The 27,405-nt window shown below is 48.3% G+C and overlaps 1 protein-coding gene across 4 annotated transcripts in view; it reads left to right on the top strand.

Annotated features, from left to right (window-relative positions):
- The window catches only part of LOC146871121 (26S proteasome non-ATPase regulatory subunit 11), a 922,247-nt gene that overhangs the window by 388,974 nt on the left and 505,868 nt on the right, over positions 1-27,405 (top strand). For all 4 annotated transcript variants that reach the window (XR_014980477.1, XM_085650288.1, XM_085650291.1 and 1 more), the window contains one exon: positions 20,387-20,512. Coding sequence is in view for 3 of the 4 variants with exons in the window: in XM_085650288.1 (XP_085506414.1) it covers positions 20,387-20,512 (126 nt within the window). In the remaining variant the exon portion in view is untranslated. The remainder of the gene's footprint in view (positions 1-20,386; positions 20,513-27,405) is intronic.

The following is a 27,405-nucleotide window of genomic DNA, read 5'->3' as shown; positions in this document are numbered from 1 at the left end:
AAAAGTTGGCACTTCGAAACTTTTTCACATAGAATCACCAATGTTATCCTATGGGAGGAAATTCACTTAACAGGTAAGTAGGGTTATCGTTACTTTTTTTTACTCAGTGCTGGATCCTGGATTCAGCACTGGTGCAACTCCTGTAAACAGTTGAAAGAAATCGTTTTTGTTACACAGGTGATTTTTAAGGAATATTCAATTCAAGATTAACAACCAAGCTGTTGGCTTGGTTGTTAATCTTGAATTGCTTTCAGTCTTCAAAACCAACACTCTGTGACCTTTTCACCGTTGCTTTTAAATTCTGCATATTTTAAAGAAAATGACTGTTTTGAGGTTAACCAGGCTTTCGCTCAGAAGCACAATTCTGCTTTCAATTGACTTCGATTCACTTGTTTTACCGGCATTTGCGATATGCTACGTATTATATGTAAATGCGTGATAAGTGCATGTTAGTCCTACATCTAAAAAATTTTATGCAGTTTTATATCCCTTAAACTTGCACACAAGGTATCGGAGAGCTTAGAAAATGCGCACTCAGACTCTGAGCGCAATGGACAAGACACCATTCAAATTCTGCCGTAACTGCCACCACAAATACGCGCAGAAGGATCAGCATCCAGTCTGCAACCTTTGCCTGCCGATCGAGCAAGGATTGCAACGCCTGTGCCGTCTTCACGCCGAAGACGCTCCGAGTGAGAGAAAGGCAGAGAAGAGCCAACTTCAACATGGAAGGCATGGGTGAGGCCCCGTCGCTGTACGAGCTGGGCCTCTCCACAGACTATGAGGACAACATCGCCGAAGGACCCGACGTCTTCACGGTCGCAGAGACCGATAAGAAAACGCCTGACAAGGTAGGAGGCTCTTCGAGTACGAAAGCCCCGAAAGGGCCCCGAAAACCTGAGTGACTCTCGAAAAACAGTCAAAGTCCTCGAAAGGAACACCGGCGCCAAAAATTTCGACTACCGCAAGTGGATCCAAGGACGAAAGGCCCGGCGGATCCTTCGAGAAGGACTCCCAGGTGCCGAAGCCCGCCTAAAAGCAGGGTTCGTCGAAGCAGGGCCTAGAGGTGAGCCGGCCGACGACGAAGGAAAAGGCCGCGTCGACGCAAGCTCCGTCGAAGAGACCAGCGCTCGACGCCAATCCCGCCTCCGAAATGGAGAAGAAAAAGAGAAGGCTCGAGGCGGAGATGGAGAGTATCCTTCTGAGGAAGGAGTTCGACGAAAAAATGACAGTACAAGATCCCAGTAAGGCCGCCGACCGAGGTCGAGGAACAGGAGGACTTCGACACCGAAGATCTGTCGAGAGATCCTGAAGAAGAGGAAGCCTACTATGAGGGAGAAGAAGACGAGCAGCAGTCTATCTACGGCTCGGCGCCGACTCAAGAGATGGAATGGCAAGACCTCGACGCCGAAAGTCCCGAGGAGCCCGTGGAGACATATCCTTCGAGGCCTTCTCCGCCAGACTACATTGGAGCATACAACACGGTCGTCAGGAGCGCAGCAGCGGCCTTTGGGGTGAAATTGGACAAGGAAAAGCAGAAAGCAGACTTTTTGCAGCGTGAATCTTTCTGGATTCACTATGCTGTGCATTATTCCGCGATCTTGTGGTTGGGTCCGGATTCGTAGTCTTCTTTTGTTTTTTTTGTTTTTTTGTAGCCCAGGTGGGCGGCGACGACCCACCATTTGGTGCACCTCCCGTGACGTCGTCGTGCTTCCTGCGGAAGTCCCACCCTTGGGGCGCCATCTTCAGATTCTTTTTTCCGCCGTTGGGTCTGGATCGTCATCGGGAAGCTCCAGAATTACACTCTAAGGAAAAAGAAAGAAAAGCGAGTTTCGTTGATAAATACTAGAGGATATCACAGGAGAGGAAGAGATTTCATCAGGAGCGCGAAGAAAGGAGGTTCAGCGCCCTTTTTCTTCGACGACCTTGGAGAATGCGCACTCAGAGGCCCTGAGCGCAATGGACAAGACGCTATTCAAGTTCTGCCCAAACTGCCACCACAAGTTCGCGCAGAAGGACCAGCATCCAGTCTGCAACCTCTGCCTACCGGTCGAACACCAGAGTAAGGACTGCAACGCCTGCTCAGCCTTCATGCCGAAGATGCTCAGGGTGAGAGATCGGCAGAGAAGAGCCAACGCCAGCATGGATGGCAAGGGTAAGGCCCCGTCGCTCTACGATCTGGGCCTCTCCACGGACGACGAGGACAACGGCGCCGAGACAGCCGAAAACTTCACGGTCGTAGAGACCGACAAGAAAAAAGAAGACTAGGTAAGAGAATCGTCGAGCGCAAAACAGAAAGTACCTCAAACACGAGGGTGACTCGAGAAAATCAGAGTAAGTCCACGAAGGGAGCCCCGGCGCCGAAAACTTTGACGACCTAAGGGGGAACCATGGACAAGAGGCCGAGCGGATCCTTAGAAAAGGACTCCCTGGTGCCGAAAGACGCCGAAAAGCAAGGGTCGTCGAAGACAACCCAGGAAACGGGCCGATCGACGCTGAAAGAACGGTCGACGTCGACGCAAGTTTCATCGAAAAGACCCGCGGTCGACGCCGAAAGCATCTCCGAGATGGAGAAAAAGAGGCGGCTCGAGGCCGAAATGGAGAACATCCTTCAAAGGAAGAAGGAGTTCGACGCCAAGATGAAGGAATTCAAGATTCCAACGGTTTCATCGGCGGACGTCGTCGAGGTCGAGGACGAATTCGACACCGAAGGCCTAACAAGGGATCTCGAAGAGGAAGACGAGACCTATTATGACGGAGAAGCCGAGGAAGAAGACCAACAGTCGTTCTACGACTCGGCGCCATCTACCAGCCATGACATCGAATGGCAGGATCTCGACACCGAAAACCCGGAGGAGCCTGTGGACACGTACCCTTCGAGGCCTTCGCCACCCGACGACATCGGGGTGTACAATATGGTGGTCAGGAGCGCAGCGACAGCCTTCGGCGTCAAACTCGACGAGGAGAAGCCGAAAGCCGATTTTCTCCTCGAGACCCTGCTCCCCATCCAGACAAGGAGCCAGTTCCTCCCCATGCTACAAAGTGTGATGAATCCGGGGAGAGAAGCCTTCAAGGAACCAGCGACCTGCCAGTCGATCACGCCCAGGACAGAGAAGAAATATAAGCACTTTTCCCTGGACCCCCCTTACATCAAGGGTAGCGTGACCGCCAACTCCATCATAGCTTCCACGGCCAGGAGAAGGGCCAACGTACCAGCAATTTCGGGCCCACCACCTGATAAGGAGAGCAGGAGGATAGACCTCACAGGAAGAAAGGTCGAGAGGAACGCCGCAATGCACTGGCGCATGGCGAATTCCAATAGACACCAGTACCAGCACTGGGACGAGATTGGGGAGCTAGTAAAGCACCTCCCCGAAGAATACCGCCAGAGAGCCTCACACCTGATAGACGAAGGCAAGAACATCGCCAACTCCTGTATAAAGACGGCGTTGGACGGGGCAGAGACTTCAGCAAGACTCATGGCCATAGGGGTCACCGAGAGAAGGCATGCATGGCTAAGAATCTCGGGATTCAAACCGGAGGTACAGAACAACATCCTTGGCACCCCCTTCAACGGAGAGACACTGTTCGGAGCAACAGTGGACGAGAAGCTCACCCAGCTGAAAAACGAAACGGCGAGGTCCATGGGGGCCCTACAGCTGAGGGGAATGAGGCGAGGCAATCCCTCGAGGAGACCCTACGGTAGGGTAGGAAGCCAGCAGGGGCCGTCGCACCAGACGTTCCAGCAGGGTCAGCAGGGTGAAAGTCACGGACAAGGTCAACAGAAGCAAAACTGGCAGTACCAACCTCGGGGCCAGTCCTTTCGCGGGAGAGGGAACGGACGTGGCCAAAGGAGGAGAGGGGGTGAACAGCCCTCATCAAAGTGACTCAGCACGCAAGAGGACGCCTACCCTCGTCATGCCCCCAAGGGTGAGGCGCAAAAAAGTAACATCAGGGGGAAGAGAATATTCAAAAGCCTACGAGCATACAACACCAGTAGGCGGAAGACTGAGGTTCTTACTTCATGAGTGGCGGCGTATAACCACAGACAAGTGGATACGGAACAGCATGCAGTACGGATACTGCGTAGATTTGGAGAAAAGACCTCCAAGCAGGAAACCAAAGGGAAGACAGAGATCGGCCCAAGAACTGGCACTACTCAGAGAAGAAACACGGAAACTTCTAGAAAAGAGAGCCATAGAGGCGGTGCCGTTCAGAGAACGCAACAAAGGGGTCTACTCAAACTACTTCGTGGTCCCGAAAGTAGACGGAAACCTCAGACCAATCCTGGACCTGCGTTACCTAAACAAGTTCATCAGAACGCAGAAGTTCAAAATGACTTCGCTGCAGGAGGTACTGCCCCAAATAAGAGACGGGGACTTCATGGTCACCGTGGACCTCGAGGATGCCTACCTGCACATCCCAATACACAGCAGACACAAGGGCCTTCTAAGATTCAACATCGAGCAGGAACACTACCAGTTCACAACCCTGGCCTTCGGATTAAAATCAGCACCAAGGGTCTTTACAAAATGCCTGTCGGCGGTCGCGGCCCACCTACGAAGACAGGGAATCCATGTCTACCCCTACTTAGACGACTGGCTGGTCAATGCAAACTCACTCGAGAAGTGCGAGAGGCACGCCAAACGCGTAACAGACACCCTCACGAATCTGGGGTTCTCGATCCACTGGGGGAAGTCATCGCTGGAACCGGAACAGGTGAAGATTTTCCTGGGGGCGAAAATCAACTCCCTCAACAGTACAGTAGTGCCCAGCGACAGGAGGACAGATGCACTACTGAAGGAGACGCGGCTCTACCAGAAGGGGCGAGCTCTAACAGTGAGGGCAGTGAGCAGGATGATGGGGATGATGGTGTCGTGTATCCAGCTGGTGCCGAATGTACGCCTGCACATGAGACCATTCCAGGAATGGCTACAACAGCAATGGTCACAAGCAAACTGAGGTTGGGAGGATCTAGTGGTTGTTACGCACGCAGTGCAGGAGGAGATAACTTGGTGGAACAGAGACAACATGACAGCAGGGAGAAGCCTGACACCACCAATCCCAACAATGACCATTACCACGGACGCATCGCAAAAGGGATGGGGAGCGCACATGGACAACCTCAGAGTGAGGGGTCTGTGGGCTCCAGCAGATGCGGTTCGCCATATCAACTACCTCAAATTGAAAACAATCCTGCTAGCCCTGAAGGCATTTCAGAGGCACCTGTACAACCAGAGGGTGTTGGTTCAAACAGACAACACCACGGCAATGTTCTACATCAACAAACAAGGGGGGACACAGTCGTTCCCTCTCTCCTCTCTAGCTCAGGAGATTTGGAGATGGGCCATACCTCTCAGGATAGATCTACTGGCAATTCACCTACCGGGGAAGGACAATGTGGAGGCAGACTGGCTAAGCAGGCAGACCTCGGCATCGCACGAGTGGGAGCTCAATGGCCAGGAAACGGAGAAACTCTTCCGGAGATGGGGAACTCCCACAATAGACCTATTTGCAACACGCCACAATGCAAAATGCCAAAGCTTCGCGTCCAGGCAACCAGATCAGCAATCCCAGGGAAATGCCCTATGGATAAGCTGGTCGAGGACATTTGCCTACGCCTTTCCTCCGATACCCCTGTTGCACTGAGTGCTCGACAAGTGCAGAACCAGCAACATGACTCTGATCCGAGTGGCTCCGCAGTGGGCGAGGCAGACATGGTTCTCACAAATTCAAGAAATGGCACAAGGCAATCCATACAGGTTCGAGAGGAGGAAGGACCTGCTCTCAATGCAAAACGGAGAGGTCCTGCACCCAGAGCCAGAGACCCTCAACCTGGCGGCATGGCTCCTGAAGACCTAGAGTTCGCACACCTAAGATTGCCTCCGAGCACTATGCGAGTGCTACGGGAGGCAAGGAAACCAACTACACGAAAATGCTACAGCGCAAAATGGAAGAGATTCACTGTGTGGTGCAGGAAAAAGGGCCTGCAAAACAGAATGACAAGAGATTCAACAGTACTGAGGTACCTCACACACCTTCTAAAGAGTAACCTCTGCTCGAGCTCACTAAGGGTACACCTAGCGGCAATCGTGGCCTACACCAGAGGTGAAAAGGGTGGAAGTTTCTTCACTTCGCAGGTGGTGAAGAGATTCATGGAAGGAGCCAAAAGGATGGCCCCCCCCCGAAAAGGTTGCCGCCGCCGGCATGGAATCTGAACGTGGTTCTGACGGAGCTCATGAAGGCACCATTTGAACCCATTCACAAGGCCACACTGCAGATGTTGACGATGAAAACGGCCTTTCTGGTGGCCATAACCTCACTACGCAGGGTGAGCGAGCTTCAAGCACTTACACTACAGGAACCCTACATTCAGATTCACAAGGACAGAATAGTCCTGAGAACAGACCCACACTTTATGCCCAAGGTGGTGTCGGCGTTCCACATGAATCAGAGTATTCAGATACCAAGTTTCTTCCAAAATCCGACTTCTAACGCAGAAAAGGCCCTGCACACCCTCGACGCAAGAAGAGCGGTGATGCACTACATTGAGAGAACCAAGGAACTCAGGAAGTCGAAGCAGCCGTTTGTGTCCTTTGCTACTAGCTTCATGGGTAGGCCAGTGACTAAGGGCACCATCGCTAGGTGGATTGCCCTCACTATTCAATTCTGCCACAAACAGGCTGGACAGGAGCTAGCGGAGGGGCCTCAGGCTCACTCCACAAGGAAGAAAGGGGCCACCGTGGCCTTCCTGGCGAACACGCCCATCCAGGACATATGCCTCGCGGCAACTTGGGCATCTGTGCACAAGTTCACGAAACACTACTGCGTGGACATTCAGATGAACAAGGAAGCACAGGTTGGACAGAAGGTGCTTCAACAAATTTTCAACGACCAACGCTCATCTACCACCCAGCCGCCACAAAATTAGGAAAACCGCTACAAAGTCTATGCACAGCATAGTGAATCCAGAAAGATTCACGCTGCAAAACGAATAGTTTCTTACCTGTCGGTGTAGTTTTGCAGCTTGAAGATCTTTCTGGATTCACTAGCGAACCCACCCACCTCCGCCAGGAAGATGAGGCTGGAGGAAGAGGGGGTAAAATGGAAAAGTTCGAAAGAAATGAAAACGTACAGAAAAATGGACAAGAAGGATTAATCAATCGCCTAGGGTTTAAAAAAAAAAAAAGAAAAGAAAAGTTCGAAAGAAATGAAAACGTACAGAAAAATGGACAAGAAGGATTAATCAATCGCCTAGGGTTTAAAAAAAAAAAAAGAAAAGAAAAGAAAAAAAGAACCCGAAGATGGCGCCCCAAGGGTGGGACTTCCGCAGGAAGCACGACGACGTCACGGGAGGTGCACCAAATGGTGGGTCGTCGCCGCCCACCTGGGCTACAAAAAAACAAAAAAAACAAAACAAAGAAAAGACTACGAATCCGGACCCAACCACAAGATCGCGGAATAATGCACAGCATAGTGAATCCAGAAAGATCTTCAAGCTGCAAAACTACACCGACAGGTAAACTATTCGTTCTACTGGAAACACTGCTCCCCATCCAGACTAGGAGCCAGTTCCTCCCCATGCTCCAAAGCGTGATGAACCAAGGGAAGGAGGCATTCAAGGAGCCCGGAACTTGCAGATCCATCACTACAAGAACAGAAAAGTACAAGCACTCTTCACAGGATCCTCCATATATCAAGGGATCAGTCACAGCTGACTCCATCATTGCTTCCACGGCCAGGAAGAGGGCCAATGTGGCGGCTACCTCAGGGCCGCCTCCCGAGAAGGAGAGCAGAAGAATGGACCTCACCGGCAGGAAGGTGGAGAGAAATGCGGCCATGCACTGGCGCATGGCCAACTCCAATGTCCTTCTGAACAGGCACCAGCACCAACACTGGGACGAAATGGGAGACCTAATTAAGCATCTCCCAGAGCAGTACAGCAGAGCTTCCCATCTGGTCGATGAAGGCAAAAGTATTTCGAACGCATGCAATAAGACAGCATTGGACGGGGCAGAGACATCTAGCAGGCTGATGGCTACTGGTATCACGGAGAGGAGGCAAGCCTGGCTCCGAATTTCTGGCTTCAAACAGGAGGTCCAGAACAACATACTGAACACACCATTCAACGGGGAGACGCTGTTCGGTGCCACGGTGGACGAAAAACTCTCCCAGCTGAAGAAGGAAAATGAAGCGGCTAGGTCCATGGGGGCCCTGCAATTCAGAGGGATGCGAAGAGGCGCCACAGCTCGGAGACCCTTCGGAAGGGGAGGAAACCAGCCGGGTACGTCACACCAGACTTTCCAGCAAGGACAGCAGGGTGATGGTCACAGCCAGCAGGGCCAGCAGAAGCAGAACTGGCAGTACCAACCTCGGGGCCAGTCCTTTCGCGGGAGGGGACGTAGACAGAGAAGAAGAGGGGGAGACCAACCCTCCTCAAAGTGACTTCCTTCGAAAGAAGAGGCTCACCCTCAGGATACCCCAGGGGGTGAAGCGCATAGTGAACAAAGTAGGGGGGGTTCACAAACCAAACGCCTACGAGCATGCAACACCAGTAGGCGGAAGACTAAAACTTTACCTTCAACAATGGCAAAAAGTAACATCAGACAAATGGATTCTGAACGTCATACATTACGGGTACTGTATAGAGCTAGAGAAAAGATCTCCAGACAAGAAATCAAAAAGAAGGCAACGCTCCGGGCAGGAGCTTGCTCAACTCAAAAAGGAGACTCTGCAACTGCTCCAAAAGAAGGCCATAGAACCGGTGCCACACAGAGAAAGGAACAAGGGAGTGTACTCAAACTACTTCCTGGTCCCAAAGGTGGACGAAACACTAAGACCCATCCTGGATCTACGGTTCCTAAACAGATTCATAAAAACTCAGATTCAAAATGACATCGCTGCAAGAAGTGCTGCCCCAGTTACGAGGAGGAGACTTCATGTCCACGGTGGATCTCAAAGATGCCTACCTGCACATCCCGATGAACGGTCGACACAAGAACCTGGTAAGGTTCAACATCAACGAGGATCACTACCAATTCACAACCCTGGCATTCGGCCTCAAGTCCGCGCCAAGGGTGTTCACAAAATGCCTGGCAGCGGTAGCAGAATACCTACGGAGGGAAGGGATCCATGTATACCCTTACCTGGACGACTGGCTAATCAAAGCAAGTACTCGCGACAAGTGCGAGGAACACGCAGAAATAGTGACAAATACACTAACAAGTCTAGGGTTCTCGATTCACTGGGGGAAATCATCAATGGAACCAGAACAGGTGAAGATCTTCCTGGGGGCACAGATCAACACCATAAACAGTCATGCCGAGCAACAGGAGAACAGAAGCCCTGCTGAAGGAGACACGTCTCTACCAGAAGGGGCGAGCTCTGACAGTGAGAACGGCGAGCAAGATCATGGGGATGATGGCGTCATGCATACACCTAGTCCCCAATGTACGCCTACACATGAGACCATTCCAAGAATGGCTGCAACAACAATGGTCACAAGCAAACAGAAGTTGGGAGGATCTAGTGGTTGTAACGCACGCAGTGCAGGAAGAGAGAACATGGTGGAACAGGGAAAACATCACAACAGGGAAACCCTTGACACCTCCAAACCCAACTGTGACCATCACCACAGACGCATCCCAGAGGGGATGGGGTGAACACATGAACAAGCTCAGAGTGAGAGGTCTGTGGACTCCAACGGATGCGGTCAAACACATCAACTACCTGGAATTGAAGACTGTACTCCTAGCCCTGAAGGCTTTCCAGAGGCAACTGTACAACCAAAGAGTGTTGATACAAACAGACAATAGTACGACAATGTTCTACATCAGCAAGCAGGGAGGAACGCAATCGTTCCCCCTATCCAAACTGGCTCAGGAGATCTGGAGATGGGCAATCCCACTGAAAATAGACCTGCTGGCCATACACCTTCCAGGGAAGGACAATGTGGAAGCGGACTGTCTCAGCAGGCAGACTTCGGCATCCCACGAGTGGGAGCTCAATGGATGGAAAACGCAAAAACTATTCAGAAGGTGGGGGAAACCTACAATAGACCTATTTGCAACACGCCAGAATGCAAAATGCCAAAACTTCGCATCCAGACAACCAGAAAAACAATCCCAGTGGAATGCCCTATGGATAAGCTGGTCAAAAACATTTGCCTACGCTTTTCCACCAATACCACTGATGCACAGAGTACTCAACAAATGCAGGACAAGCAACATGACGCTGATCCTAGTAGCACCACAGTGGGCAAGACAAACTTGGTACTCTCTGATAGTGGAGATGGCAGAGGGCCCTCCACACAAATTCAAAAAAATCAAAGACTTACTCTCCATGCAGAACAGAGAGGTTCTACACCCAGAGCCTCAGTCTAGCGGCTTGGCTCCTGAGGACCTAGAGTTCGCACACCTTAAGCTACCTCGAAGCACAATGCGAGTGCTGCGTGAGGCTAGGAGGCCAACGACTCGGAAATGCTATGGAGATAAATGGAAAAGGTTTACTATTTGGTGCACCAGAAATAAACTGCAAAACAAAATGACCAAGGAATCAACGGTGCTTAGATACCTCACACACCTACTAAAATCTAATCTATGCTCGTCGTCACTAAGAGTCCACCTAGCGGCGATTGTAGCGTACACACGAGGGGAGACGGGAGGAAGTTTCTTTACCTCTCAGGTAGTAAAGAGATTCCTCGAGGGAGCTAAAAGATTAGCACCACCTAAAAGAATGCCGCCGCCGGCATGGAACCTCAATTTAGTCCTGACTGAACTCATGAAGGCGCCCTTTGAGTCCATACACAAAGCCTCACTACAAATGCTGAGCATGAAATCAGCCTTCCTGGTAGCAATAACATCACTACGCAGGGTAAGCGAACTGCAGGCGTTAACACTACAGGAGCCTTACATACAGATCCACAAGGACAGTCGTCATGAGGACGGACCCACACTTCATGCCAAAGGTGGTGTCTGCTTTCCATAGGAACCAGACCATTCAAATACCAAGTTTCTTCCAAAACCCGACAACGGGCGCAGAGAGGGCACTTCACACTCTCGACGCCAGAAGGGCGGTGATGCGCTACATAGAGAGAACTAAGGAACATAGGAAAACAAAACAGTTTTTCGTGTCATTCGCTACCAGTTTCCTGGGTAGACCAGTGACCAAGGGCACCATCGCACGATGGATCGCGCTAACAATACAATTCTGCCACAGGCAGGCAGGACAAGAACTATCGGAGGGGGCACAGGCACACTCCACAAGGAAGAAGGGGGCAACAATTGCCTTTCTGGCAAACACGCCCATTCAGGACATATGCCTGGCGGCAACCTGGGCTTCAGTGCACACGTTCACTAAGCACTACTGCGTGGACATACAGATGAACAAGGAAGCACAAGTAGGACAGAAGGTGCTCCAACATGTATTCAATGACCAACGCTCATCTTCCACCCAACCGCCACAAAAATAGCAAACCGCTACAAAGTCTATGCACAGCATAGTGAATCCAGAAAGATTCACACTGCAAAACGAATAGTTTCTTACCTGTCGGTGTAGTTTTGCAGCTTGAAGATCTTTCTGGATTCACTAGCGGACCCACCCACCTCCGCCAGAAAGATGAGGCAGGAGAGCAAGGTGGAATAACAAGTGAGGTTGCGAAGAATAAAATACTGAAAAGAGACTTGGAGAATAAACAAGACTAAAACCGCCTGGGGTTCAAAAAAAAAAAAAAAAAAAAGAGGACAAAAGAACAAAACAAGGGAAAAAAGAACCCAAAGATGGCGCACCCAAGGTGGGACTTCCGCAGGAAGCGCGCCGACGTCACGAGAGGTACACCAAATGGTGGGACGTCGACGCCCACCTGGGCTACGAAAAAAACAAAAAAAACAAAAGAGACTACGAATCCGGACCCAACCACAAGATCGCGGAATAATGCACAGCATAGTGAATCCATAAAGATCTTCAAGCTGCAAAACTACACCGACAGGTAAGAAACTATTCGTTATGTTCCACAGGGACACATTTAATTATGGTGGGCACAAGGAGATTAAATAAATTGCCCAAAAAACCAGCATTTTAAGCCAACACTAAAACTCTAATCAGTTCCAAAGTTCCAACATCAGCTGCTCTGACTTACACCAGAATTTATTCTGTTCCAGCCTTATAGTTGCCTGCGACATCCCCAGCCCTACCTAACATGCACAAATGCTGTTTTTTAAAAATTAATATTTCACTTGTATACAACTGGCTTCATCCCGACCCTTTCAAGATGCTGCATATCGCACATCTCCAGCCCCGCTGGCTGATCAGAAGTGGCGGTTTCTAATATGTAATTGCCTTATCTTGCCCAGTCTGCACTATATTATCGGCCCATCCAAAGCACTATTCTGCTTACAATTTGGCACAGGGAGATATTCAACGTGAATTTTTTCTTTTGTTTTTAAATTTTGCTTTTTCGTTATTTTCAGCTCAGTCCATGTTTAGCTGGGACCACTGCATACAAAAAAAGCAAAAAACATTGTCATTTTCAACATCAAAAGCTCTGACTTTCACAAATGCGAGGCTTATTGCATTGCAAATTACTTGTTTCTTCTAAAATGGAGAATCTTTGTCTGAACAGGCCACCCCAGTGTTGGTCTTTGATCAGTTGGCTCTTTTACAGTCCCAGATAGTGGTCTTCATTGCTCTATTCTAGGTTGTTTTTCCCTGCTGTTTTCCCTTTCGGTCATCTCTCAGCTGCCTGATTGTAGCCATTCAGTCGGTAGTGTTTTATGTCCGCTTGCTTTTCTTTTTCTGGGATGTTTGAAAAATTCTTATCTTTTATGTGGTACCATATGGCTGTTGCCGGCCCTCCGCAATCACATCTCTGCCAATGTCCACTACTCACGTTTCTTATTTTTGCTTACGTTGCTGTATTTTTCCTCGTGTCCCGACAGTGCCTTCACTTGTTTGTCGCTTTGCAGTTGCAAACCTTGCTCCTCTATGGTTCTCTGTTGCATGGTACCACAGGGCTCGCTCTTCTCTCGGAGTGTTTCTTATGGCCGCAGATTTTCTATGATCATCTTGGTTATTTGTCATGCTTTCTAACGGCTTTGGGTGGTGCTTTTTGCACCTATGGCATGGAGCATGGGCTTGGTGATATTCGCTATTATCCTTGGCCTTCAGCCCTGTCTGCTAATGGTCTGGTTACCATTGAGGATGCTCTATTGTGGTGTAGTTATCTGAAGTGTTCTTCCGACCCATCCTTTTTTACTTCTGCTGTTGGTGTCTTTTCCACATTTTCTACGATATTTTTCATGGGGTGTCTGCTCCCTTGCCTATCTTTCCAACAGCTGGTCACTGTTTTATAAAGGATGGCTAGTCCTAGTCCGGGATCTTTCGTGGACTAGTTTGCAGACCCTCCGGGGATTCTATTGCTTGGGTACCTAATTCAAAGGTAAGGAATCTGCGCATAGATGTCCCTATAAAATGAATACGATACTTACCTTCAGTATCGCCTTATCTGGTGGAGAAAATATCCATCCGCATATTCCTTACCAACCCACCCTACTCCCCCCTCTGCGAACTGTCCTTTTCTTTCCCAGATCCCTTCTGACATTCTTGTGCCATCAAGTAAAAAAATAAGAAAAAACACATATAAACAAATGTTTTACAAAAAGAAAACTTCTTTTTTGAAACTGTTTCCTAGCAGTTTCTATAAGATGCTCTGCGTTTTAGTGCAGAAAGTAGTCACGGAAGAAACTGACGGGGAAGGGCTTAAATGAAGTCTGTTGACATCTCATCCGGTGGACGATGTTGCTACGGAGTCACAGGACGCCATCTACCAACGTGCAGGTACTGCTGTAGAATATTTTCCGGATCCAGTCTGGCATCTGGGGATAATGAAAGATTAGGAATCTGTGGCTAGATCCTGTCTCGATCAGATAAGGTGTTACCGAGGGTTAGTAACTTATTCATCACAGCTGCAAGAATTGTGACTGAGCTATAAGTAACGGGAGAAGCTGCTCCCTTCATGCAGAAAGCCCCCCAGTCTCTTTGGGTTTTCCTGCAAGGCTGGGAACACTCTTGGAGTGGCCAGCAGGGTTGGAACCAGCACTGATTAATCCCTTCTCTCAACGCTCCCTCTGCACCATTCCTTTCCTCCCCTCTTCCAGAGCTGTAATGTTGCGGCTGGGGAATGACACTTTTACGAAGAGCTTTCAGCTTTGCTTCCTCGTTCCCGCTCCTCCCATTCCTCCACTCCACGCTTCACTTTGCCACACGGCGCAAACCAGTGCCGTCAAAAAACTGAAACTAGTTTAGATACCAGCCCATATTGTTAATCGAACATCCCCACATGCAGTTTCTAGCTATCTTGTAATGACTTCTAAAGTGGTAAGAAAACATTAGTGTTCGAGGCATATGAGCTGCAGATCTACACACTTTTGCATAGATCGCCATCTGGTGTTGGGCCCGGATGTTTGCAGTTTGTTTTTCCTCTTGGAAAGTCTTTGGAAGTCACGAGGTCGGTGACTCCTCCTTTGGATGGTATTGCGCATGGGCTTCGGCTCCATCCTCAGATTGTTTTTTCCCGCCATCGGGCTCGGATGTAATCTGCGCGCTCTGGTTTCGAACAGCTTCCAGTTTGACGCGCAATCCTCACCACAATTCGCTGTATTGTTTCGATCGAGATCTCTTCAATCAACGTGCCTTCTCATCGGCACAAACCTTCGGTTCCAGTCGTCGACGGCGGCCTTCGGGCCTACCCAAGCTCCGGTCCCGGCTCATCGAAAGAACTCCATTTAAAAAGTGCCCTCGACCGATTTTCATGAGGTATGCTACCTCTGCCTCTCCCCTGAACACGAGGCTCGAGACTGTCCGGCCTGTAAGTCTTTCCGATCCAAAAAGACTATTCAGGAACAAAGAGCCAGAGGGAACATGGCACACTCCTCGACGTCCATTCCAGTCGACGTTTTCGGAGACGACATCGACGATCCGGAACATCATCGCACCGAAGAGGACCTCGTCAGCGCTTCCGAGGCCGACGAGTCAGATGTGGAAGACATCACTCCGGCGCAGAGGTTCGTGAGTACCAATCTACCCCGCCCCCCACACCCGCGCCGACACCCAAAAAGGCTTCGTCACGCCTTCGCCTCCGGGCCTAAGCAAGACCAGAGACACTGCTTCACACACCCCACCTTCGGGCCCGGTGAAGAAGCCAAGTAAGCCTTCCGGCGGGTAGGGCTCGAGCCAGCCTACAGCAGTGCCGAGAAACACACTTCAGCACCGAAAAAGAAACCTGCCTCCACCTCGACACCGAGCTCCGCACCGAAGCCCTTGGGATCGAAACCCAGCTCTTCGGTACCGACGCCATTTTCGGTACCGACATAACCACACAAGGCCACCGGCACGACACTTCCAAGCCGAAGCCCATCTCGGCGCCGACCAAGAGACCGGAGGGTCCCAAGCCGGGTTCTAAGCAACAAACCGGTACTGAAAAACCTAAAAAGACATCGTCCCCGACGCCTTTGGCGCCGACGGACCAAATAACCTCACTAGAGCTATTTACACCGGATCCCTTGCAAAAAACTCTCACCAAGGATCCCAAAACTGGACATTTGACACTCTCTACCAAAAAGACATTTGGAGAAGCCTGCTCCGCATCCACCTCCAAAGAGGAAGGACTCTGCTACCTCTCCGTTCAGAATACCTTCCCCTCCACCTCCTCCTTCCCCACCTCCGCCCTCTCCACCCCTACCTCATCGTTCTCCTACCCCGCCTCCAGACGATGATGATCAGGGGGACACATATGATGATACAGGGGATGTGCCACAGGACCCCACCCCTACAGGATCCCCAGATCCATGGGACGATTACAATATTCCAGATATCCCCAACGTCCCACAAGAAGATATTTACCCTTCTAGACCATCTCCACCAGAAGATTCATTAGGGTTCAACCATCTTCTGCAAAGGGCGGCACATTATCACGGGGTGGACTTGCATACCGACCCCGTGGAGGAAGATTTCCTCCTAGACACATTTGATACCTCACATAGGTCCTCCTCCATACTGCTCATGCTCAAAAGGGTGGTAATGCATCCGGCAGAAGTTTTTAAGGACCCAGTTAGAGCCAGGGTCATTAACCCACGTATTGAAAAAAAAATACAAACCTGCTCCCTCAGATCCCTCTTACATCAGCGGACCAGCGCCACTAGATTCCTTAGTAGTATCTACGGCACGTAAAAGGGCAAATTCACAAGCGTCAGGTGATGCACCACCACCTGACAAGGAATCAAAACTACTAGATGCATCAGGCAAACGCACAGCATCCCAGGCGGCCAACATATGGCGTATAGCAAACACTCGGGCACTTCTGGCCAGATATGACCGGGCTCATTATGACGAATTAAAAAGCATAATGCACCATCTCCCTGAAAAATATAAAGGTAGGGCCAATGAGTTAATTCAAGAGGGTAAAACAATCACGAATACCTCCATACGTGGTGCCCTAGATGCAGCAGACACAGCCTCCAGGGACATCAACACCAGCGTCTTTCTCCGTTGCCATGCTTGGTTAAGGGTATCTGGTTGTAAACCAGAAGTACAAGCCTCCATCCTTAACCATCCCTTTGACCAGGAACATCTATTTGGGCCAAAGATGGATGAGGCCTTGGAAAAATGTAAAAAAGATACGGATACCGCATAATCCATGGGGACCTTACAGTCTCACCCGCCCAGACGCTCCTTTCGCCGCTCCTCCTTTCGGAGTACATCCAGAGGCTACTCTACTCAGACCACCTTTACAAAAGGTCACCAAAGAGGCGGCTACAGGGGTAACAACAACAAGGGCAGAGGCAAAACAAACAACGCCCGTTCTGCCACACCTCCTACCCAATGACTCCCCTTCCCCGCTCCCCCCAGACCATTCCACTCCGGTCGGAGGCAGACTCCAAAATTTCCTTCATGTCTGGGAGACCATCACCTCAGACAAATGGGTGACCCAAATAATTCGGTTAGGCTACTGCCTAGAACTAACATCTACCCCCCCAAACATTCCACCCAGGCAACGCCCAATGTCACAAGAACATTCAAAATCACTAAAGCAGGAGGTAATCTCCCTCCTACAAAAACAGGCAATAGAACACGTTCCTGTCAATAAACAAAATATGGGGGGTCTACTCCCTATATTTTCTCATACCAAAAAGGGACGAGACTCTACGACCTATTCTAGATCTCCGGCCCCTAAACACATACATACACTCAGACCATTTTCATATGGTAACGCTTCAGCAGGTACTTCCGCTCCTCTCCCAAAACGACTTCCTCACCACTCTGGACTTGAAAGACGCATACTTCCACTTTCCAGTGCACCATGCTCACAGAAAGTACCTCAGATTTGTAGTGGACGGACAACACTACCAATTCAAAGTGCTCCTGTTCGGAGTCACAACAGCACCACGGGTATTCACCAAGTGCCTGGTAGTGGTGGCGGCACACTTGAGGAGACCGCACATTCACGTCTTCCCATACCTAGACGATTGGCTGATAAAAGCCACTTCATACAATCAGTGTGTACAACACACCACCACCACAATCGAACTACTTCACCAACTAGGCTTCACGGTGAACCACCAAAAGTCACAGCTACAACCATCCCACATAAAACAATACCTCGGTGCCACCATAGACACCTCAAAAGCGATAGCCTACCCTAATCCCGCCAGGATTGCAAGCATTCAGGCTTTGTGACAAATTCATACCGCAACACTCCCTTCCAGCACGAGTGTTCATGCAACTAATAGGGATGATGGCCTCTTGCATTTTCATAGTGCCCCACGCAAGACTCCAGATGCGTCCCCTCCAAGAGTGCTTAGCGCACCAGTGGAACCAGGCCCAAGGTCAACTGACAGATCTGGTGTTGGTAGACGGTCGCACCCATCGCTCTCTGCAGTGGTGGAACACCACAAACCTTTCCAAAGGTCGACTGTTCCTGGACCCGGTTCCCCAGATAATACTAACAACGGAATCATCGCTCTCCGGCTGGGGAGCTCACCTATTGCATCACACCGTGCATGGCACATGGACGCCTCAACAAAAGTTACTCCATATCAACGATCTGGAGTTACTAGCAATCTTTTTAGCCCTAAAATCTTTTCAAATACAGATTTCAGGCAAGGCAGTCCTCATTCGCACAGACAACATGACGGCCATGTATTATATACAAAAACAAGGTGGCACACACTCTCCACAGCTCTCTCAATTAGCACAGAGCATATGGAGATGGGCAATTCCCCACAAAATCTTTCTCCTAGCTCAACATGTCCCAGGAGTCCAAAACACCGTGGCAGATCTGCTCAGCAGACAGACACAACAAATCCACGAGTGGGAACTTCACCCACAGGTTCTTCATCCGTTCTTTCAAATGTGGGGGCATCCACAGATAGACCTCTTTGCCACCCACGAAAACACAAAATGCCAAAGCTTCGCCGCCAGATACCCACACCCATTGTCCAAAGGAAATGCGATACGGATGAACTGGTCAGGCAAATTCGCATACGCTTTTCCGCCTCTCCCACTCATTCCATTAGTGGTGCGCAAACTACAACACTCCCTCACACTAATCCTAGTAGCTCCAACGTGGGCCAGACAACCGTGGTACACCACGCTGCTGGAATTCTCTGTAGTACCACACCAAAAACTACACCTCTCACCATGCCTCCTAACCCAGAACCATGGAGAGATCAGACACCCGGACCCAGCTCAGCTCAACCATGCGATCTGGCTCCTGAAATCCTAGAATTTGGGTACCTAAATCTTCCCCCTGACTGTATGAACGTCATTGGAGAAGCTAGACGACCTACCACTAGAGCGTGCTACGCTGCCAAGTGGAAACGATTTGTTGTTTATTGCCATAACACCATCAATCCCCTGGACGTGTCCATTCAACGCATCATAGGCTACTTACTCCACCTACAAAGGTGTAATCTAGCCTATACGTCCATTCGACTACACCTCGCAGCAATTGCAGCTTACTTACAGGCAACATCTTTCACTCTTTAGAGTACCTGCCATTAAAGCCTTCATGGAAGGCCTAAAAAGAATAATTCCCCCCAGAGTACCACCCTCACCTGTGTGGAACTTAAATATTATTCTCACAAGGCTAATGGGGCCTCCCTTCGAACCTTTACACAAATGCGAACTACAATTCCTAACATGGGAAAACAGCTTTCCTTGTAGCCATTACTTCCCTTAGAAGGGTCAGTGAGATACAAGCACTTACCATACAAGAACCTTTTCTTCAAATGCACCATAACAAGGTTGTTCTCCGTACCAACCCAAAATTCCTACCTAAATTCATTTCCCCTTTTCACCTAAACCAATCTGTAGAACTACCAGTATTTTTCTCGCAACCACAGACCGTTGCAGAAAGGGCTCTGCACACATTAGATGTCAAACGAGTCTTACTCTACTACATCGAGAGAACACAACCTTTCCGCTAGACCAAACAACTGTTTCTCGTTCTCTCCACCACACAAGGGCAACCCCATCTCAAAATCAGGGATAGCTAGGTGGATTGTGAAATGCATTCAGATTTGCTACCACAAAGCAAAACAAACGCTATCCGTTCCCCCTAAAGCCCATTCCACACGAAAGATAGGGGCTTCCATGGCATTTTTAGGGAACATCCCATTAGATGATATCTGCAAAGCAGCTACATGGTCAACACCGCACACTTTCACTAAACACTATTGTGTAGATGTGCAAACTAAGTAACAAGCTAGTGTGGTCCAGGCTGTACTCAAAACATTATTTCAAACCACTGCAACAGATACCGGTGGTCGCCGCTAAGGTTGGGAGCTGCTATATAGTCTATGCAAAAGTGTGTAATCTGCAGCTCATATGCCTCGATCGGAATATGCTACTTACCAGTATGCATCTGTTCTTGGCATATAGAGCTGCAGATCTACACACGCCCACCCGCCTCCCCGGCTACCTGTATCTGTTCCAGTTTATCTTATTTAGATGCACACATGGGTTTCTTCACTGTTATTACTACGCTCCATCTTTCCCTGCTGGCGAAAATCAATCTGAGGATGGAGCCGAAGCCCATGCGCAATACCATCCAAAGGAGGAGTCCCCGACCTCGTGACTTCCAAAGACTTTCCAAGAGTAAAAACAAACTGCAAACATCCGGGCCCAACACCAGATGGCGATCTATGCAAAAGTGTGTAGATCTGCAGCTCTACATGCCAAGAACAGATGCATACTGGTCAGTAGCATATTCCTTATGGATGGACACAAGTCAATTAGTTCATGCGCTGAAGTTGTGTTGCACATGGGAAGGGCTTTTTGGATGGTTTTGATATCCTCTTTTGTTTCTCTGCCCCACTGCCATTCTTCACAGGCACTGAGAGATTACAAAGGGGAGCTCAGGGATGATCCTATCATCAACACACACTTGGCCAAACTCTACGATAATTTATTGGAACAGAATCTCATCCGAGTTATTGAGCCCTTCTCCAGAGTTCAGGTGAGGATTTGATTATTTTACTGAATGTGTTCGTTTCCAAATGTTAAGTGAGTAACAATTGAAAAACCAATAGGTACAACCAATGGGCTTTAGTTTTAAATGTATCCTTTGATTTTGATCTGTGGTTATACAATTCTATCGTTTTGTATGTGTACCCAGTAATAAATGATTCTTTCTACACCAAGTTTCGTTCAGATTTTCATTTGTGAGTTCCTCTTTTTTGGTTTGATAAACAATATCGTATCAAACATTATCCATTTAAAATTCTCTGAGGCCACCTTAGTCAGAGCAGAGATTTACTTTATTCAACTGATTGGTCATTTAAAAGCAATCTATGGAGCTGATGTTTATTAAACAGTTGCTAATGACTTTTGCCTTTATTATTCCGTTGTCTGTTGGTGTGAAGAGTGGTACATTTTGTCAGAGCGTTATTTGGTGCTTCAGAAACGTATGTCCTTTGGATATCAATCTAAAACCAAAATGCAACTACTCTGCCATCTTTGTTAATGTTCATGTCACATAGTGTTTACTCACCAAATGATTTGAGGGGCTGATATTTGCCTCTCTTGCTTAATTATTTTCATAACATACATTTTGGGTTATTGAGCTCCTAGATTTCTGTAGGGTGATGTTCGAGCATTTTTTTCTGAGCTTGATATCTCGGAAGCTAAAACATCATTAGTACACACTGAAAACTGGTGCTTACTGTTTGATGAGGTCCCTTAAAGTATGCTCAGTTTGCTTTGTAGGGGTTGTGTGGAGGTGTATCTTGGTCAGTAAAGCATGATATTGATTCAAGACTTTGCATATGATAGCATGGAAGAGAGATAAGAAAGTCTAGTGTTCTTTTATATGTATAGTTGGTCTTTTTTTTTAACGAAAATAATTGAAATTCAGCCTATATTTCGTTAAAATAGGCTGCCAGAAATTTGTTTTTTAAATGAGCTTTTCTATTGTAAATTATCTTATCTATAGATTCATGTATTTATTTTAAGTGCTTGGGATCCTAGACCTTTAACATAATGAAGAATTTCCTGTAGGAGAACTAGTAGTAGAGCCAATTAACCGAGTTATTACAGGTAAATATTTAGTGGGAACTTTGCATCCAACACTTTGTCTTCCTTTTTATGGCACCAGTTGGTAAATGTAAATCAAGTGGGACCTTTTTGTTTCTTTAGAACCGTCAAATGCTGTTAAGTGTTTGGCCAGTATATTTCTCTTAACCAACCGCGTTTCTCCCGTCTTCTGATACAGCAACAAATGAAGTCAAGGGAAATTAACCTTTTTAATCATTTATTAAGTGGTTGTTTTTGCTATAAATGTGGTTATTTATTTTTATTTAAATAATGTGCAATGCGTTCTCGCCACTGTAGGGCTTTATCTGAGTACTAGAGAACAGGGAAGAGGGAAAACAAATTGGTATGTTGCATGGAGGCAGTTGGGTGGGTTGGCCCATGGAAATGAAGGTGAGGAGGACAGTCTGACCTACTGGAGGGGTGTTGAAGAGCAGTTAGACCTGTGGAATTATGCTTAAAAAAATGGTGTCGGCGCACTGCACAGTCTCCTTCGTCTGATCAGTTTTCATTTCCGCACGCTACTCCACATGGCTGTTCTCAGAAACACTGTACTCTTGGGTGGGCTCTGAACCTGGACTGAAACTTGGCACTCATGCTTAATATATTTATTTCACGTCTTAAGTCCTGTATGGAAGAAGCATCTGCCTGATGCTGTACACTTTTGCTATATTGCAGGGGAAAGGTGGTCAGGGTAGTGGGACTGGATACTGTTTTTTTTCTTTTCTCAAATTAGTTTGTTTGCTGGGAATTCAGCCAATTGATTTTTGCGTTGGCTAACTCGAAGGCAGATACCAGTGAAGCAGAAAGCTACACAAATCGTAGCAAAGTTGTTTTATTCCTATAGTCCTTCTACAATCCCCAAAACAGAGACTATCTTGGGAACTGTCCTGCTTTGAGTGTGTTTATGCAAAAGACCGGCTGCCTTTTGGGATTAGAGTGCCCAGCAAATAATCTCTGCTATCCTTCCTCATTTATTTTTGCTGGCCTTCCCTATATTTTTCTCCATTAAACTCTAAAATCTCAAATTTTACCTTATCTCTACAATGGCATGGTCCACGCTGTACAAAACCTCCTATAACTCCTGACGCCATCAAAAATAAAAACAAGTGTTGGTTTTCTTTCAAGAAAATTTCAGTTTCAAGGCGACTCATAATAACTCCTCCTTGGCCCCACCAAAAACTCTGTGCACCAGAGCTCCGACTCCACCTCAGGGTATTTTTGTTTTTTATGCAATCCGGCTTGGATATGCGTGTAGTGCTCATACACCTTTGTAACTAAAATTTGAATGTTTCAAATCTGAAAAGCCGAAGAACTTGGCACCATTGAAGACAGAATAAAGTATTCTACATGACACTGACTGTACTGATGGTGGTCCGCTTTAATACTATGAGTCAGTCATATGAGACTGACTAATTAGGGGGTAACCTTTGTTTACAGAGGCTACAGTGAGACCACCTGTTCAGCATCTATGCAACACCAGGACTCTATAGAATTCCTGTCTCAGTTGTTAGTCAAGTACATCTAGGATTTTGAATTAGACTATTAGGGGGGCAGAGGGGGGATGAGAACATTTCACACAGGCTAGAGTGGTTACGTCAAGAGTAGGAAAAACGTTTGAGCCAGTGCCTTTGAATCCGCTCTGTATCTGTTGACATGCTGCGGCGGTTCTTATTTGCAAGTACACGCAGCCCCAAAGCAAGCACTCGTGAAGGAAACGGGGGATACATTCCCTCCAGATAAGGAGAGTAAAAAGATAGAGTGAGGAATTGATTAGTTCTTGGGGCTTCAATACAGTGGCAAATTGAAATTCTATGGGCCGGTTAGTTAGGTTTGCTAGGAGTAAACCTTGTATGGCATTTTCCAGACCCTTATAAAAGGAGTCAAAGAAAATCATAGAAGAGAAAGAAAATATCTAACGTAATCCAAATAAAATATCTAATGTAATCCCAAAGTGTGCCTTGGATTCCACTGGTACACCCTCAAGGCAGATGAACACAAGTGTCCTATTGTGTAGATATGCTTGGCTATATATATTCAGATTCCATCCTGAAGTTTAACAACTTGAACTGCCATTTTATGGGAAACATCTTTTAAGACCATAAATTAAATGCTGTTATAAAAAAAAAAAGGATATTGGTGAAGCCTAGGCAGTGGATGTTTTGTAGCAGTCAACAAAGAGGAAGCTTCAGGAAACCGCGAATACTGTCTCTTCCCAAAGGCAGGAGAATGAGGAGGTAGACCGGCATACCAGCCACAGTAGTGCTTTAAAAAACATACAGCAACTGCCTAGAAAAAGGCAACATTCCAAGGTGTATTTCATGACCACAGGTAAGTTAGCATATGAGGTGCTCACGAAAGCGGTACTTCTGCTACCTAGCCATGACCTACTCTGCGTTCCCTGATCATGCCGCACCTAGTGGGATGAGATTTGGTTTTACACCTCTTAAAATAGGAAAAGACAGCCCTGGATTAGTGGGTCTAATCTACCTTCACCAAAAGATATTGCATCGAGTTTCATACCATTTGTATTGGCTCAACACCCCAAATGAAATCAACAAGGATCACCTCAAACTATTGTTAGAGGAGGTACAGGCAATGCTGCAAATAGTTGCCACTGATCTAGTGTATTGTCCTTAGCGTGGGCTAAAGAGATGTAATCTGTGCACTTCCTAATCCCAAAACGCTGCACCCAATCTTGAATTTGGGGACGTTGAATGGCTACTGTAAAACTGGTTCTATATACACTGCACCAAAGTGAGGTACAGTGTGTATAGAGTCCAAGAGTCTCCAGAGGTTTGGCAGAGGTTCAAGTTAGATAGAACCTTACTCTCTAAAGTGGTAGCTTGGTCGAGCAGTAAGGCAGTATCAGAGGACAGTGTAAAGCATTTGATGTACACACTCAGTCAGCAAATGGTCTCACACAGTCAAGAACTGAACTCTAGGCCAATTGTTTTGTATAAAAAAAATATACTGTTTTATTTCTAAAACCATGCAAGCCTGGTACAGGTAAGCATATAAATACTTTGCAGTAGTAATTGACTTGTTTGAACACAGTTCAGAATTGCAGTATAACTGGTACTGGTTTTGATTACAGGTTTAAGAAAGCAGTTTGCAACACATTGCAGGTATAGTACATTCAATTGAATGGGCTTTTTAAGTAAAATGCAAATAATTACTTTTCAGATTACTTTTCTAACCACAGGACTGGATCCTAGATTCAGTCCTGGGACATTTCCTGAAAACAGGTGAGCAAATGCGTTTTGGTTAAATGTATGATTTTTAAGGAATATTATTGTATTTCAAAAGTTGCCACTTAGAAACTTTTTCACATAGAATCACCAATGTTATCCTATGGGAGGAAATTCACTTAGCAGGTAAGTTAGGTTATCGTTACTTTTTCTTACTCTGTGCTGGATCCTGGATTCAGCACTGGGATATTTCCTGAAAACAGTTGAGAAAATGCGTTTTGGTCAGTCGGCTGATTTTTAAGGAATATTTGCAGTTTTCAAAAGTCGACACTTTGACACTTTTTCTCTCAAAAAGTTTCCATGTTATCCTATGTGGAAAAATGAGTTATCGGTTTCAAGGTAAAGTAATCGGTCTTTTGAGTTAGGGTTCTGGGGTTAGACTCGGGGGTCTCCCAGGGTCAGTGATGCACTGTTGTTGCACCTTCAGCGGCACTCTGGTGCCGGGTGCAGAGAGTTGAGGCCCAATGTTATCCTATGGGGGATAGGGGGACTTCGGTTGTTGGCTGCTGGCAAGCAGGCCACAATGTTGTGGGTGCAAAGCGCCTAGGGTTAAGCCCGGGGCACGTTCGGGACCAAGTTAGCACCAAAGGGACACCCTCTGCGGTGCTAGGGCAGCCGGGTGCAGGGTGCAGTTTTGAGGTCGGCTTGCCCTGTTGAATTCAAGTGAGATTCTCCGGGACAAAGAAACACTGCAGGCTCGGGGACGAAGATCTTCCAGGAGTGACCACCACTTCGAGGGGTAAGTTGGGATGTAGAGGGATGGTCAGGCACCACTGGGTTGGGCACACAAGGCCGTGTGGCGTCGGGTGCAGGGGTACCTTTAGACGTCGGATTTTCTTACCCGCTCTTGTCGCGGTAGGTGTGGTCTCCTGGATTGAGGCTGCAGGTGTCGTCTGGAGGCTTGAGGCTGGTCAGGGGTCGCCGGATCTCGGGTCAGGATCGCCGAGGGGACCTCCTCGTGGTTTGTTCACTCAAACACAGGCTGGGCTCGGCGGGAGAAGTGTGCTGGATTCGCGATTTGTGGCTGGCACCAGAAGCTGCAGTTCAAACACGTCCGGTGTTCACGGGAGAAACAGCTTGTAGAGTGAATGCAAGCAGGTCCTTTGGGGTTTCTGAGGTTGCTGGCTGCTGGACATGCTGGGATTTTACAGGAGCAGGTTTGAGGGTAGACAGGCCTGTAGGGCTAGGGCCAAGTCAGTGGGCGTCGTCCTCTTGTTAGCTCTGCACGGCTTCTCGTCCTTCTTTTCTTGTGGTTGCTGGATCTGATGAAAGAAGGTTCACGGTGCCCCTAAATACTAAATTTAGAGGCGTTACAGGTAGGTAAAGGGCAGGGACCAATGGTTCCCTTCCCTGGGGTGGGTACACCCCCTATTCTGCTACTCTCCAGTGGGAGGGGGGCAGGAGCCTGTCCCTGGTTGGCTGGGTCCCCCATCCTCAAGATGGCGGGGACTTGAGGTTGTGCTTCACCTCCCCCACCTTAGGGGTGGAGTTGGCAGAGGTGGGCACACCTCTCTTCCTCACTTGTTTTTCCCGCTGGTTCTCACGCCCAAAGTGGGGGCTAGAACCAGTGGGGACCAGTTGCTGAAAGCAGCAAATGGTCTGGAGAGGCTCACAAACGCGGCATGCCTTTGAAGCTTCTCCTTCATGAACCCTGCCCATCCTGGGGGAGGAGGCTTGGCACCTCGTCCCAGGATGTGCATTGTTTCAGGACCCCGAGAGCAGCAGGCTCTCGACCCAGGGGTCCAGAAACATGTCTGGTGGTGACAGCCTGCGCAGCCACTCAGTCAGGTCACTGGTAGTTGGTCGTTTTTCAGGGGGCATCTCTAAGATGCCCTATGTGGTGCATTTTACATTAAATCCCACACTGGCATCAGTGTGGATTAAATGTGCTGAGAAGTTTGATACTAAACTTCCCAGTCTTCAGTGTAGCCATTATGGTGCTGTGGAGTTCGTAATGACAACCTCCCAGCACCATATACTCATAATGGCAGCACTGCACTTAGAGGCCCAGGAATGGACCTGGGCACTGTAGGGGTACAGGGCTCTTGCACCTGTACCCTCACCACTGGCATAGGGCACCCAGCTAGAGGGCTGACTGATGTATGCCAGGGCAGTGGTTTGTGGGCATGGCACACAGGGATGTGTGCCATGTCGTCTGTTTTGTTCTGCACCCAGACACTCGGCCTGCAAAGGCAGTGGGTGTGTCAGGGTACAGGGCCTCTAAAGGGGGCACAATAAGTGCTGCAGTCCTAAGGGCACTTCTCTGGTCACAGTGCCCTGGTACCTATGGTACCAATTACCAGGGACTGACATGTGGCCAGAGATGCCAATTAGGGTTTGCTTTGGGAAATGAACACAGGCCCTGGGGTCCTGATTGGCAGGGCCCCAGAGGACATCAAGTGAAAGAGCATCAGTAGTCTGGCAACCAAAAAAAGGTGGAAGGGGGGGCGGGGGGGGGGGGGGGGGGGTTACTGCAACAAACACACTTTCTCACAGCTACCTAAATTCAGAACATCAATGGCCAATCTGCAGGACTTCCCTCACTAGCAAGTATGGTAGTCTGCATGAC

Source organism: Triturus cristatus, chromosome 1_1 (assembly GCF_964204655.1).
Source record: "Triturus cristatus chromosome 1_1, aTriCri1.1, whole genome shotgun sequence".
NCBI classification, from domain to species: domain Eukaryota; kingdom Metazoa; phylum Chordata; class Amphibia; order Caudata; family Salamandridae; genus Triturus; species Triturus cristatus.
Note: the sequence above shows the minus strand (reverse complement) of the source record. Positions and strands in the feature narration are given on the sequence as shown.